Here is a 13953-nt window from a genome sequence, read left to right on the forward strand (position 1 = left end):
GAAGTGGGCCGGGAGCCAATTTGAAGTTCATGTGCCCCTCACTGCCCCAGAGAGAAGGTAGGAATCTCTCATGTCACTTCCCTGCTCCATTTCCCCTTTCATGGAAGTGCAGTGTCCCCTCTCCACCAGTCACCCCTAACCCACTACCAAAGTTGGTCCCTACTTCACTGGAGCTTTAGATTCTGTGCCAACTTCCGGTTTTTTTGTGGCACATATTTCATATGAACTATATGATATTTAAAGTTTATCATAATTATCTAACCATAGAAAAGTTATTTGATTTTTACAACTTAGTGAGAGCAGTTTGAGAAATATTAACTCTACATTAATTTATGCATAAAAGTATTTAACCACAAAATTAATTGTGTAATTAAAAACATCAAATTTGAATAAAATGTCACAACACAAAACCTTTTCAAAAAGAGACATATTTTAATGATGAAAGATACCATTAGTAAAATTTTTCTGTATATAGCTTTTGTGATATTAAACATGCACTGTCATGTATATATTTATATAGTTAAAATGATAAGAATACAGTTTGTTTTAACATAAAAGAGCTATAAATTTAAAGTTTTTTTAAAAAGGAAAGTTCTGCTTAGAAAATGACACTTAGGAGTAATGGCACCTTGACTAGGGAATGAAAATAACAACATATATTTAAAGCCTTTTTAATATAAACCTCACTACAAATATCCAATTCTTTTGAAAACAATATATAGAAAAGTAAAAAACATCTAAGGTATTTTAAGGTACAAGTTTGGCTAATGGTTGCTGAATTATAAAATTTCCTACTTGACAAATTTTCCTAGATAGGACAAAACTTTTTCTATTTAAAAGGTCATATAAACCAGGAGAGCTAATATTGGACCATAACAAAAGTTTACTTTAGGGTATTTCAATATATTGACATAAGAAAATTCCTTTTTTTTATTGGTTGTTCAAAACATTACATAGTTCTTGATATATCATATTTCACACTTTGATTCAAGTGGGTTATGAACTCCCATTTTTACCCCGTATACAGATTGCAGAGTCACATCAGTTACACTTCCACTGATTTACATATTGACATACTCATGTCTGTTGTATTCTGCTGCCTTTCCTATCCTCTACTATCCCCCCAAGAAAATTCCTTTTAAAAAAGAATTTTAAGCCAATAATAGGCATTAAAATTAGCCATTTGGTTGAGGTTAATTTTCTATAGTCAAATAAACAAAAAAGCTCCCCTCCCTCCACACCACCAAATAGCAATGGGACAACTGATCCCAATGTTCCCCTAACGTATGTTTGTTTGTTTTAACGAAGATTAGTTACCATCTGCTAGAATCCCAGCCCAGGAACCAGCCTGTGAAGGTGGGTGGCTCATGGCCCTGTTTTATGATGACAATTGGTGTCCTCTTATCTCTTCCAGAAGGGTCTGTCTCAAGATACATTTTGGCTAAAAAGAGTTATGAAGACAGACATAAATGCAGTTAGTTTTGGTTGAACTAAAATAACTATAGAATGAAAATTCTTCCAGTACAAGCAATACATTAAATTTTCATTGTCTTCAAGTAATCAAATATGAACCATTTCTTACTCATTTTTTTTCATCTGCCACGGAAAGCACCATTATAAAGTCTCATTATTGTCTGAAAGAATTGCAAACTTTATGGAATTATCTTTATGGTATAATTAAGGTTCAGTATTACTCAAAAGGAAGTTTAAAAAAAAATCTATATTATCCGTTATGGAGGTTTTACTATTTTCATAATAAAACAAGGGTTTAAGTGAATTTTACATTTTTCGAAATAATTATATTCTAAAGTAGGCAACAAAACATTTTCTTGTGCCTGTGCTAGAATTTTTCAGTTAAAAAAAATTCCATTGCTCCTTAGGTTTTAGGATGATGGCTAAGCTCCTTCTCTGCTTCAATATGGATTTGGGGAAGATGTGGTAATAAAGAGCAGCAAGGTGCTTGGTAATAACTTTGTCAGGTTATTCCCATAATTGTCCCTGGAATCTAGCTTACCAGACTTCAGCGATTCTGACTTCTCGACTTCATTGGCATCTTTGCCAACCCAAATAAATATCTGAAAAATGAAACAATAACAATATGGACCAGTTTTGGAGCATCGCCTGGGTGCCAGGCACTATGCCAAGTTCTACACACACACACACACACACACACACACACACACACACACACACACTGCTCATTTCATCTGTGTGGCAGCCCCAGAAGTGAGGGAGGCGCAGTGCAGGTGGGGGCTGAGAAAGTTCCATACTTCCCAATGTTCACTCTCACCAGGAGACACCTAAATTTGTACCCTGCTAATTTGACTAGACTTCACATTCACATTTCATTTTTACATGGCATTTTCTAGTCTGTAAAGTGATCTTTCACGGAAACAACAGATTAGTTGGGGTTTGTGTATCCACCCCTTGAAGGGTAGAAAACAAGAAATCATCATCCCTGTTTCCTAGGTGTAGGTCCAGGACGCAGAGGACCACATGGAGAAAATTATTTGTGGAATTCCCCAGACTCAGTTTAGGACTCTCTGACTTAAGTCTAGTGTTTTTCTCCTATAGTATTATGCCCTATTAAACTTTGGTAATGCACTATATTGTTTAGTATCAAGGATTAAAAACTTCTACCCATTCATCTACGGAAGGGCATCTAGGTTGGTTCCATAGTTTAGCTATTGTGAATTGTGCTGCTATAAACCTGCTCTTCTGCCATGATGTTTTACTTCACCAGGGATTCACAGCAAGGTAGGCAGCCTACTTTGGACTGCACCTATGAAACTGCAAGCCAAAATAAACTTTTTATCCTTAAAAAAAAGGATTAAAAACTTCTTAATTATAACATTCATGTATATATATACACACACACATTATATATATATATGAATGTTATATAATTAAGAAGTTTATATATATATATGAGATCTGCATTATTATGTAAAATCTGTAATATGTACAATCTGATACATATTCTTTTCTTTGCCAAGTGTGTAGGTTGAGTATTTTAATGCTGAAAAATCCTTCTGAATTACCTTATACTTAAATCACTTGCAAGCAGAGCAATTTTGGTAAAATTAAATTTTGGTTGTGTTCTAAATCACACACAAGTATTGGAATACTTGTGAGCAGAGAACAGAACATATCACAACAGCATGGGAATTTAAATAAAAAATATGATTTTTAATGAAATATAGTCAGAGGAAAATCTAGGACTAGACTCCCAATTCAATTATGGTCCTTGTAGATCAAGAGGTAAAAGAATATTTTAACTGAGTGGCTTAGCCACTAGAAATAGACCTAACAGTAACAATTTCTTTCTTCTTTTATGAAACTTGATTCTTAACATACTTATTTTTCCTTCCCATTATAGTTAGTTTACATAAAGATTTCTAAAAACTGTTCGATGTGGCATGTTGAATCACTATTAATTTTCTCCTAAATTAAGATATATAAAACAGTAATATATTTTACTGTTTGGATTCAAAACTATTCTGTGCCTGCTTCTTCCTCAGAGGAGGGCTTCCCTATAACCTCTTGCCAAATTCCCACAGAAATTCTCAGTATTTGGCTTCCCCCATGGTACTGTACTTATTATAATATTTATTAGTAAAATGAACACATGAAAAAATCAGAAGTACCTTTCACAGTAAATGAAAAGTAGAAGTTTTTTGCTTAAAGCTATAAAGCCAAAGATGATAGCTATGGAATTATTCCCACAGTAAAAACTCAATTTGCCCTATGAATGTTGTTTTTTTGCCAAACTATGTCGATTCTTTTCAATATCACCATTTCTCAAAGCAGGTTCTGTCAGTTCCCAACCATAAGTATATTCTCTTGTTATGAACAAAATGTTACGGCTACCTGTTCCCAAGCATCTAGCAACATGACATCATCTTCCGCTAAATCGTCCTGCGTGAACTCTCCTGGAACTTCTTCAATCTGAAATGTATGAAAAGCTTTATGACCAAACAGTAGGATCATTATTATCCAACATATTATGTTGGAGGGCAGTAAATACTTTAGTAGATATTTTCTTCTTCTTTTTGGGTAACAAAGAATTAAAGAATTGTTCATCTATTTAAACAGGTATCACAAACTGATGGCACAGTTTGGCCACTACGCGACTCCGTGCATTTGTATGCTTCCAGGAACAAGAATGCAGACGTCAATCTGACCATAGATCTCTGTGTGAGCAGCTCTTCATGACAAGCTACGTCACAGATTTTGTTGCCTACTGAGTCTCTAAAAACATTGGATTTTATGGTCTAGGTATTAAATTGCCTTTTGTTTTATAGATCAAGACTTTTAATAAAAGTCAATAGATCTGGTCATTTACTAAGTCAACCATTTTCAATAAGGCACATGCAAATTTTTATTATTTTTATTTTGAGGGGGTTAAATTGTATTCCCTATAGTTAACATAAAATGGTAATAGGTAGGATTAGTTTAATCCACCCATCACCATTAGTTCAGTATCTTTGGAGAATTTTGCACAAACCCTGATTTTTTTGGAGGCATGGTAGATTGGACTATGGTTCCTAATTCTTCACTCTTTTGCTCTGCCATTTGACTTTGCAGTGCAGTCAAACAGTTGGAGATGACTATCACCTTGGCCATGTTGTATTAGCAAACATGACTCAGCAGGGGTTGTCTTGTTTTCTTGGGCTCTGTCACAGGAAAAACTGGCATAAAACCAGACTGCAGCCCATAAGAGAAGCTCCAGGAAGCTCAGCCTGGATAAACCCAGTCCCAGGCAACCTCCAGACTTCTCAGCATAATTCATGTTTGTTATACTGGGATAATATTTTGAGGTCCTTATTCAAAAAACAAGCAAAAAAAAAAAAATCCTACAAACAATGATCATTTATAGAGAACAAGGGGTTTTGCTAAGAGCCACAGCCAAGAATATGATGCATGGCACTTTTGGTTGAAAGGTGACGCCATAGCCATTGAGATGATATGATTATGTTAAGATTTGCATTCATATGGATATTGGACTCCTGCTGTTCACCTCGGCCTGCTACGGGACTCAAGTTACGGGACTCCTGGAGAGTTCCCATTGTTTGGGGAAGTACAGTAGGAGAGAATTCCGGGGGAGGAGCTTGTTCTGGGGTTCCGGGAGAACGCGGCCACATGTGTGGACCAGCCTCTTCCTGGACGTGTATGGGGTATTGGCGGCATTTTCAAAAATAAAGTTTGTTCCTGCTTGAGTGGCTCGTGATTTTGGGCCCAGCCAGACTGCGGCAGGGTTTGTTTATGTTATCTTTTTATAGAATATTTACTAAGCACATAAGTTTTAAAAACCAAAACCTAACCTAGCCTGCACAATGCTGTGCCTGCAATCCTAGGGACTCTGGACTGAGGATAAAAAAGGGCTGGGGCTATGACTCAGTAGTATACTCAGTTCATCTCCAGTATTGAAGAAAAAGAAAAAAAAGAAAGAGACCACCTTACATATCACATACTCTGTACCAGGCACTGTTCTAATTTTTTAAATGAAATAATTAACTTAATATTCACAGAATATTCACAACAACCACATGAAGTAGGTACTATGACTTTTCCCATTTAACAGATGAGAAAACACAACACAGAGGATAAGGAACTACCCTAGGGTCACACAGTCTAGGAAATCTCACCAAATAAGTGAAATCAGGTAGATTGGTTCCAAAAATTGTGTTTTTAACCAATAGGCTCTACCACCTTATGTAAATCTATTAACACCTACTTTCTGATGGTAATTATAAGGTCAAACTCTTGTTAATAACAATTCTTTTCCTTAAACTATGAAGGGAGCAGAAGGGATTTCAAGGATCAAAAAAGAAAATGAACGGATAAAAAGGTAAGATATATTTCTTAAGGAGGCTGATTCATAGTGGGGTAGGGAGGGGGAATGTGGGAGGAATAGATGAGCTCTAGATAGAACAGAGGGGTTGGAGGAAAGGGTGGGGTATGGGGTTAGAAATGATGGTGGAATGTGATGGACATTATTATCCAAAGTACATGTATAAAGACACAAATTGGTGTGAATATAATTTGTATACAACCAGAGATGAAAAACTGTGCTCTATATGTGGAATAAGAATTGTAATGCATTCCACTGTCGTATATAAATTTAAAAAAAAGAAAAGAAAAAAAGAAATATATTAGATTGTCAAAAAAAGGTAAAATATATTTCTCAAGAGGCTAACATATGCATCTGATCAAAAAGAACAGAAAAATTAATAGATCTGTTATGGTTTAGATATAAGGTGTCCCCCAAAAGCTCATGTGTAAGAAAACACAAGAATTTTTCAAAATTGAAATGATTATATTATGAGAGGTGTCACCTAATTAGTGGAGGCAGGAGTGCAGGGGGGTGTGGCTGGAGGAAGTAGGTTCCTAGGGGCATGCCTTTGAGGTTTATATTTTGTCCTTGGTGAGCATAGCTCTCTCATTCTGCTTACAGATTGCCGTGTCCTGAGCTTCTTATCTTCTCCTTGCCCTTCCTCCAAGACACTCTACCACATCTTGGGTCCAGAGCTATGGAGTCAGCTAACCGTGGACTGAGATCCCTGAAACTAAGAGCCAAAATAAACTTTTCCTCCTCTAATTGTTCTTATCAGGTCTTTTGGTCAGAAAAAAAAAAGCTGATTAAAGTAAGATTTAAAAAAAAAAACTTGACTGAGAAAAAGTCTAGATACTTATTTTTGTAAAATATATCTTCCTTGGAAATAAACATCAAATTTGTAGCAATATTAGCAAGTAATTCTAATAAAAAATATAGAAACATATGCCCAAAAGAAGTTGTTTGGATGCAATATCTAGTTAATAGTCAAAACAACAAAATAGCAGATTTTTCTGATAACAAGTTTATAAAATATAGAAAATACAAGGATTTTTCTACAAGGTAGGAAATAAACTATGGAGCTCAGCAATTAAGTATATATCACAATCCTCTATTAAATCTTTGATTTTTAGGTCAGTCAAGTCACATAATAAGCTACCAGTGTGGTTTGTACATGTACAGTTTCAGCAAAGCATTCTGTATCCAGCATCAAAGGCACCCGGGAAAGTATTCAGAAAACTCTGTGTGTGTGTGTGTGTGTGTGTGTGTGTTTTGAAAACAAAGCCTGTATTTACCAGAAATGTTGAACAGAATTTGTAGATCAAATTTTATATGGAAAAAAGAATTCACCCTTTAAGTTTATACAAAAGTCCAGGGTATCAGACAACAGAATTTTTCCAGTTAAACTGAGGTGAAAGGCTATAGACTAGGATCATATTTCAGATTTTAATATAAAATCAATCTTGATATGTCATGGATGGCATATTCACATTCTCCCAAAACTCATAGGTTGAAGCCATAAGCCCTCGTGGGATGGTAGTAGGAGGGGGGCCTTTCGGAGGTGGTTCAGCTGAGTTAAGGTCATGGGAGTGGAACCCCATGGTGACAATAGTGCCACAAGAAGAGAAAAAGACTCAAGCTCACCCTCTTGGCCAAGTGAGAAGGCCAGGCAGTAGCCCTCACCAGACAACAAGTCTGCAGGTACCTTGACCTCAGGTCCCTCTACCTTAGACTTCCCAACCTCCAACACTGTGAGAAATAAATGCTTATTATTTAAATCACCCTGTCTGTGGTATTTTTGTTATAGCAACCTGAGCTAAGACTGTTACATAAATCCTTCTAATTTTACTTTTCATTGCTTGGTATTCAAAGCTTGTGATTATACAACAAAACATTCCTACATATGTAGCTTTCTATGATTTTGTCTGATGATCTTAGTATTTCCTTAATATTTTTTATTCATCCAACATTGAGAAAGCATTTATTCTCTTGGGAAACTGAAGTGCAAATTAGATAAGAGTTGACTGCTACCCAAGGAAAGTATCTAAGTATGAAACTGGCAAATCTAACCATTTACAATTCATATAGCAATTATTGAATGCGGACAGAGATGCAAAATGGCTGATGCCTTTAAGAGCACCTTGACTTATACACTACTTTACAGTATTCTTAATGCTTTCACGTCTACCACATTATTGACCCTTCAACTACCCTGAAGAGAGCAAAGATTATTGCAGGAAAGCTGAACCTAAGAAACACAGCTTTCACATGGCTGCAGAGTGTCAGAGCCAACACCAAATGCAGTTAGTTCTACCCCACTGCTTCTTAAAACACTTACAATGAATCTTCCAGTTTTGTTGGAGCAGCCATAAAGCCGAGGTGGATGGTCTTCAGCCTGCGTTTCCAGCAGTGGTGAAGTCTGGTAGTCTTTTTTCCCTCCAAGGGAATTCCAGAATTCCTCTGTCAAAAACACACTGAGTTACCCAATACATATCCAGGAGCATATGGTTTGTGTTGTTTCACGTTAATAATAATATCTCATCTTAATTTTAACTCTAAGACACTACTTAAGCTGGGTGCCAGTGGCACACATCTGTAATCCCAGTGGCTCAGATGGCTGAGGTAGGAGGATCATGAGTTCAAAGTCAGCCTCAGCAACTTAGCAAGACCCTAAGCAACTCTGTAAGACCCTATCTCTAAATAAATAAATTATATATACACATTTACTTATTTGTTTGTTTATTTTTTAAAGGGCTGGAAATGTGGCTCAGTGGTGCTTAAGTGCCCCTGGGTTCAATCCCCAATTTAAACATAAAAAAGACATTACTTAAATATACTAATTCTAAACCCTCTCTAATCATCAAAAAAATGATGACTATTTATGAAAAAAAGAGATTAGCAAGCATCCTAAATACAAATTCTGGCTACTGTCTTTGGCCCACAATACATACCTGGTTCCCCGCCTTCTTGAATCCTAGCAGTTTTGCACTTGAGGACATTTGCTACATACTCTGCTCCTTTCTCCTCCTCCTGGCTAGCACCTTTTCCAATCCAGATGTAGCCATTGTTGTTTCGAAGTTTCAGGACAAAAACATCATTGGAATTCAATGAATTTGCATCAACATCAACCTAGAGCATAAAGAAAAATATCACCATGATTCAAATTCATTGTTGATTCTCCAACAAACATTTCCTGAATTGTGACTGTGACAAACCATTTCCAGACTTCTGTCCTACCCTGGAAGATTAATTTGGGGCAGCAGTGCCACAATCCTATGGCATCGGTATCACTTTAATGCTCATCTGTCCTCAGACATTAGCACAGGTTCTAAGAATGACATCAGTCACACTTGCATGATAAGAATTAAGGGTTTGGCAAAGGCTGAATGTTCTCTTTGATATGCGGGTGCTAACTCTCAATAAGTCGCGGGGGTTGGTAGGGAAAAATAAAAGTACTTTTCATTAGACAGGGGAATAAAGGAAAGGGAGGGGGGAATGGGAATAGAAAAGATAGTAGAATGAATCGGACATAATTACATTAACAGTGTAATTGTATATCATGTACAACCAGAAGAATGGGAAGTTATTACTCCATATATGTATAATATATCAAAATACATTCTGCTGTCATGTATAACTAATAAAAACAAATAAAAAAAGAATTAAGGGCTTGGAAAAGTCACAATGATAATATTCAAATATATTGTGAGAATAAAGACAAGCTATAAGTGATGACTGGAAAGAGGGTGTAGTATTCAAATGAGACACACAAAGCAAAGATATTCAATGTTTCTTTCCCCAACTAAAGAGTAGTTTATCACATCACCAAGGAAAAACCTAAAAGCCATGGAACAAGGACAGGAGATTAATGTGGAGACAAAGAGAATACTACAGACTCACTATAAAGTTCTTCAGACTCAGAAAAATTATAGCTCAAATCATAAAAGACACTGGCATACCCCTTCATTCCAACCAAGAAGCTATGGACACTGCCTGGTTTCAGGCGGGGGGGACAGAGTTCTGGTCTACATGATCACAGAGCAACCAGAGGGGCCTGACTGGGCCCAAACTCTGGCCTAAGGGTGCAGCTCCAGATTTGACCTCTGGGCAGGGACAGTGCACTTGCAGGGTCTTAGGCTTGATAATGAGCATGCCTATGACCTGGTGGTTTTGCAACTCTGTGTCCCTCTCGGTGAGAAGCTATCTATGATACTGTGTAGCTTTGTCACTGTGTATGACTTTTTGCACATGGTGGAACTGAGTGTGATGAGTGATTCCAGGGAAATGAGGAAGAACCAGGAAGCAAGACTGAGGTGGAGCAGCCAAGAGTGTAGAGATCTCCAGGCCAAGTGCAGAGCATGTTTCAAGAAGGTAAGGGTGACCTGCTGTGCCAAAGGATGCTGCTTGCCCACCTCTGAACTGCCAGGGCAAAGTCAAGACTGCATGGAGAGATGGATTTCACCAGTTTTGTCAGGACCCTGTACCTAGAGAGAACACTAGAGATATAAGGAATGGCTGTTGGAGTTTCAAAGTCATGCCTCAGGGGTTGGTATTACCCAAGAAAGTGGTGATAGTCCTCTCCTAGTAGGAAAGAGGTCCTCTGGACCAAGCTTAAAGGAACCCGTCAGATGTGGTGATGAAGAATTATAGGAACAGGGCTGGATTTCAGAACTTCTCCCCCAGTTGTCTCCTTATTGGTACAGAGGAAAGAGCCAGGACATCAGAGATAAGGTGACAAGAGGCCCATGGCTAGACTGGTGTGAGATCAGGGAAGGAGATCTAGATCTATGATCAGAGAGCAATAGCCTGTCAGGAGATGAAGACAGAAAACCTTACAAAATGATGTTACTGAGGGGCTGGGAAGGCTGGTTTGGGAGTCTGCAAGGAAATAAGGTGATAAATCCTGAGTTACCAATGGTAAAGACCTGGCAGCTGGGAAAGAGACCAGGAGTGTAACACTGGAACATTCTGGTTGACTCTTCTACCCGGAATCAACCGAAAATGCTGGTAGTGCCTAAATTGTTGATATTATAGATTAAAAAAAATTAGTCATAATGGAATACATGCTGAGATCAATACAAGCCCAGCATTTCAACTATATGGCTGAGCGTGATCACTGTGAAGAGGGCCAAGACTGAGCCCTGGCACACTCAGGTCCTTACAGGTGAAGCTGAGGGAAACCCAGCCAAATCAGCCCTAGGAGGGAGGCTGGTAGGCATGGAAAAAATCATGGCAAGTGTGGCGATACAGACACTTAAGGGGAAAAAAGTGATCATTAAAACAGGAAAGATTCACTGAGACAAATGCCAGTGGGAGGTTAAGAAAAATGAGATCAGAGAAGTGACCTTTGATGGTGACCAGAGGCAGGTCGCTGTCAAGCTAGATAAAAACCACTTGGGTGGAGAGGTGGGAAGTGATGGGAGTGGCTTGAGAGAGAATAGGCAGAGACAGCGAGTGAGTGAAAACAACTTTCCCAGGATCAGTGCGCTCAGGAAGGAAAGAGGAACCATGAGGCAGTGGGGAAGATCAGGGTCAGATCAAGAAACAGCTTCTAAAGAAATTATTTTTTAAGGCATCTCAGAATTTCTAAGTAAACAATTCAGGATATAAGAATAAATTAGTGATAGAAAAGAGAAAGAAAATTATGGCCTACATTCAGGGTAAACTGGAAGTGCGATAAAAACATGGAGAGAAATCCAGGAAAGTTCCTAGGAAAGCAAGAAAGAGGGGGTGGATCCTTTATAGAAGCTGATGGTGTGGTGGTGGGGCAGGAGAGAAACCTGGTTTTAGGCAAGAGCCGTATTTTTTAATTCTATGTAATAATCATTTATTTATTTACGTATTAGCATGTCATTTTATAAAACATATTATCACCAATTTATGGATAACATTGATATTAATTTATAAAACTTATTTATATGTAAATATTTATATGTAAATTACTAATATAAATTTAAATCTATTTCATAAACAGGGGAAAAAGGATGCCTATGTACAGATGCAGATAGGTTGGTGACATTGTGAGGGGGTGTCGATAAGGTGATTCATTTGTGATGATATTTATGGTTTCTGTGAACTCTGAATCAAAGTGATCAGCAGAGATCAGGGGATGCTGGAAATCTGGGAGAGAGGAGGAAGAGGATGTGAAGGATGAAGAGGGTTCATGGATTTGGCTATGGGATGGGAGATTTGCTAGAATGTGCCTCTCAGGGTAAAGGATCATAGGACAGGAGATGGTTGTCAGAGATCAAATGACTGAAACAGATTTTTGAGGAGCCATAGTTATTGGCTGTGGTAGGATTTAGTACAGGACCATGCAAGTGTGAAATGAAAAGGAGGCAAGGAAAAGATTATTGGAAGAGAGAAACCAAAGTAAAGGTGACAGAAAACAGCTGAAGCCCAGCTCAGTAGATGGCGCACAGGAGGGCAGAGGAAGGAGAAGCTAATAAAAAGAAAGGAAAGAGGCAAGAGTGAGCAAGGACAGGACCCTGTGCAGCCCCATCCCTGTAAGTGGGCACTGGGGGAAAACAGTTTCCACTTGAAAGAGGTGTATGGGACTCGAAGTCCTCAGAGGACCACCACAGAGCAAGGTGAAGGGAAGGGAGGCTCAGAGATGTGGCAGGTGGAGGGACACAAGACTGACTGGATTTTAAGGGCTCAGCTGAATGGCAGAGGGAAGGGCTGAGAGACATTTCCACAGCACCGGGTCTGGGGGTACACAGGGCAGTCTAGGGGTGTTTGCGAGACTTGGATTTCAACAGTGACTGAGATAACTGGGATGTGAGGTGTGGTGGGATTGGTCCAATGTGGCCAAGTTCACTTCCCACACTTGTTACACTTGTACAAACATTAGTCTTCCCTCTCAAATTTCCCCAATGCGGTCAGTCACCTAACCATCACCACAACCCTTCAAGATGGAGCTTAGGTCACCCCTGCCTGTGACAGCTTCATGTAGTATAATATTCTCAAAATCCATTTGTTTCACTTTGGTGCAGTTGAAAAATGTGAGAAGCTCGGTGTCTGGAGCTTAACTTTTTACTCAATCCTCCTGCTTTTGGTGGTTTTTATTGTGCACAGTGGATTCATTATAGAAATGAAGAGAATTTACTTGCCAATCATGTACAGGGTACTATTTGCAGATGGCTCAGGTGCACTGGGAAGTGCGTAATCAGGGCATATTTTGCTGAACACATGACATTACCTCCACAATTCTGGTGATAGATGCCAGGTTTCTCCGGACTTGAAAGAGGCGTGTAGGGGGGGCAGGTGCCTGCCCTCCTTTCTTTGATGTTCCATTCTTGTAAATAATGAGTGGCTTGTCTTTGAACAAACTCAGCAGGTGAGCAGGCTCTTTGCCTTGGGAGACTCTGACCTGGGTGGAGGGGGAATAAAAGAAACAGAATACAAAGTACAGTGAAATAAGGTTCCATTTCTAAATGTGTTCTTATTTTCCTGTTTTGGAAAAAAAAAAAAAAGGCAGGAGCAGAAGGAGTGATGACTAGTTATAGGCTTGTGACAATCCAGCAGGGATTCCAGGTTCACCTGGCAATGCTCTGTCACCTCAGACACCATGTCCCTGAAACACCTTCTGCTTTCAGAAAGCATGAAGATGAAGTTTGTTCATCTACATCTCTAAAAGGGAGGAGGCAAAACCAACAAAATGCTGGCATCTGCAACCTTAAATAAAAATTACTCTTCTTCCAAGAGCACCAGCATTTTACAGTTATTTATGGATGTACTAGACTTGCATGTGTTTTGAATCTCATTCAGAAGGTTGAGATGTATGTTCAAATGCTTCAAAGAATGAGAAAGACAGAAAGTCACCCTTATTATTTCTACATTCACATTTGTGTGAGATGACACTGGCAAAAATAAACTGAACATATACTTTTTACTTACCTAGACAAATGGCAAAAATAGATAATGCTCAATATCAACAACTTTTTTTATTATATAAGGACTTTTCAAAATAAGAAAATTGAAGAAAATAAATGGTAAATAATTTGCTTGATTTTACCTATTCAAATGGATTTAATTTCTTAAATAAATTATCGGTGCATTTTTTTCTTTTTTTACATAAAGAGCTTAAATACTGGTTCAGCCCACTACTTGTTCAT

General features: G+C 38.2%; 1 protein-coding gene across 1 annotated transcript in view; it reads right to left on the reverse strand.

The window, feature by feature from the left end:
* Positions 1-1131: 1131 nt before the first annotated feature.
* The window catches only part of SCIN (scinderin), an 81892-nt gene continuing 69070 nt past the window's right edge, over positions 1132-13953 (reverse strand). Inside the window, exons 11-16 of the mRNA XM_081284722.1 lie at positions 13038-13208; positions 8788-8965; positions 8175-8296; positions 3871-3948; positions 2015-2075; positions 1132-1441 (exon numbers count right to left, since the gene is read on the reverse strand). Coding sequence (XP_081140848.1) covers positions 1314-1441; positions 2015-2075; positions 3871-3948; positions 8175-8296; positions 8788-8965; positions 13038-13208 — 738 coding nt within the window. The 3' untranslated portion in view covers positions 1132-1313. The remainder of the gene's footprint in view (positions 1442-2014; positions 2076-3870; positions 3949-8174; positions 8297-8787; positions 8966-13037; positions 13209-13953) is intronic.

This window comes from Spermophilus citellus (assembly GCF_964194105.1).
Source record: "Spermophilus citellus genome assembly, chromosome: 3".
NCBI classification, from domain to species: domain Eukaryota; kingdom Metazoa; phylum Chordata; class Mammalia; order Rodentia; family Sciuridae; genus Spermophilus; species Spermophilus citellus.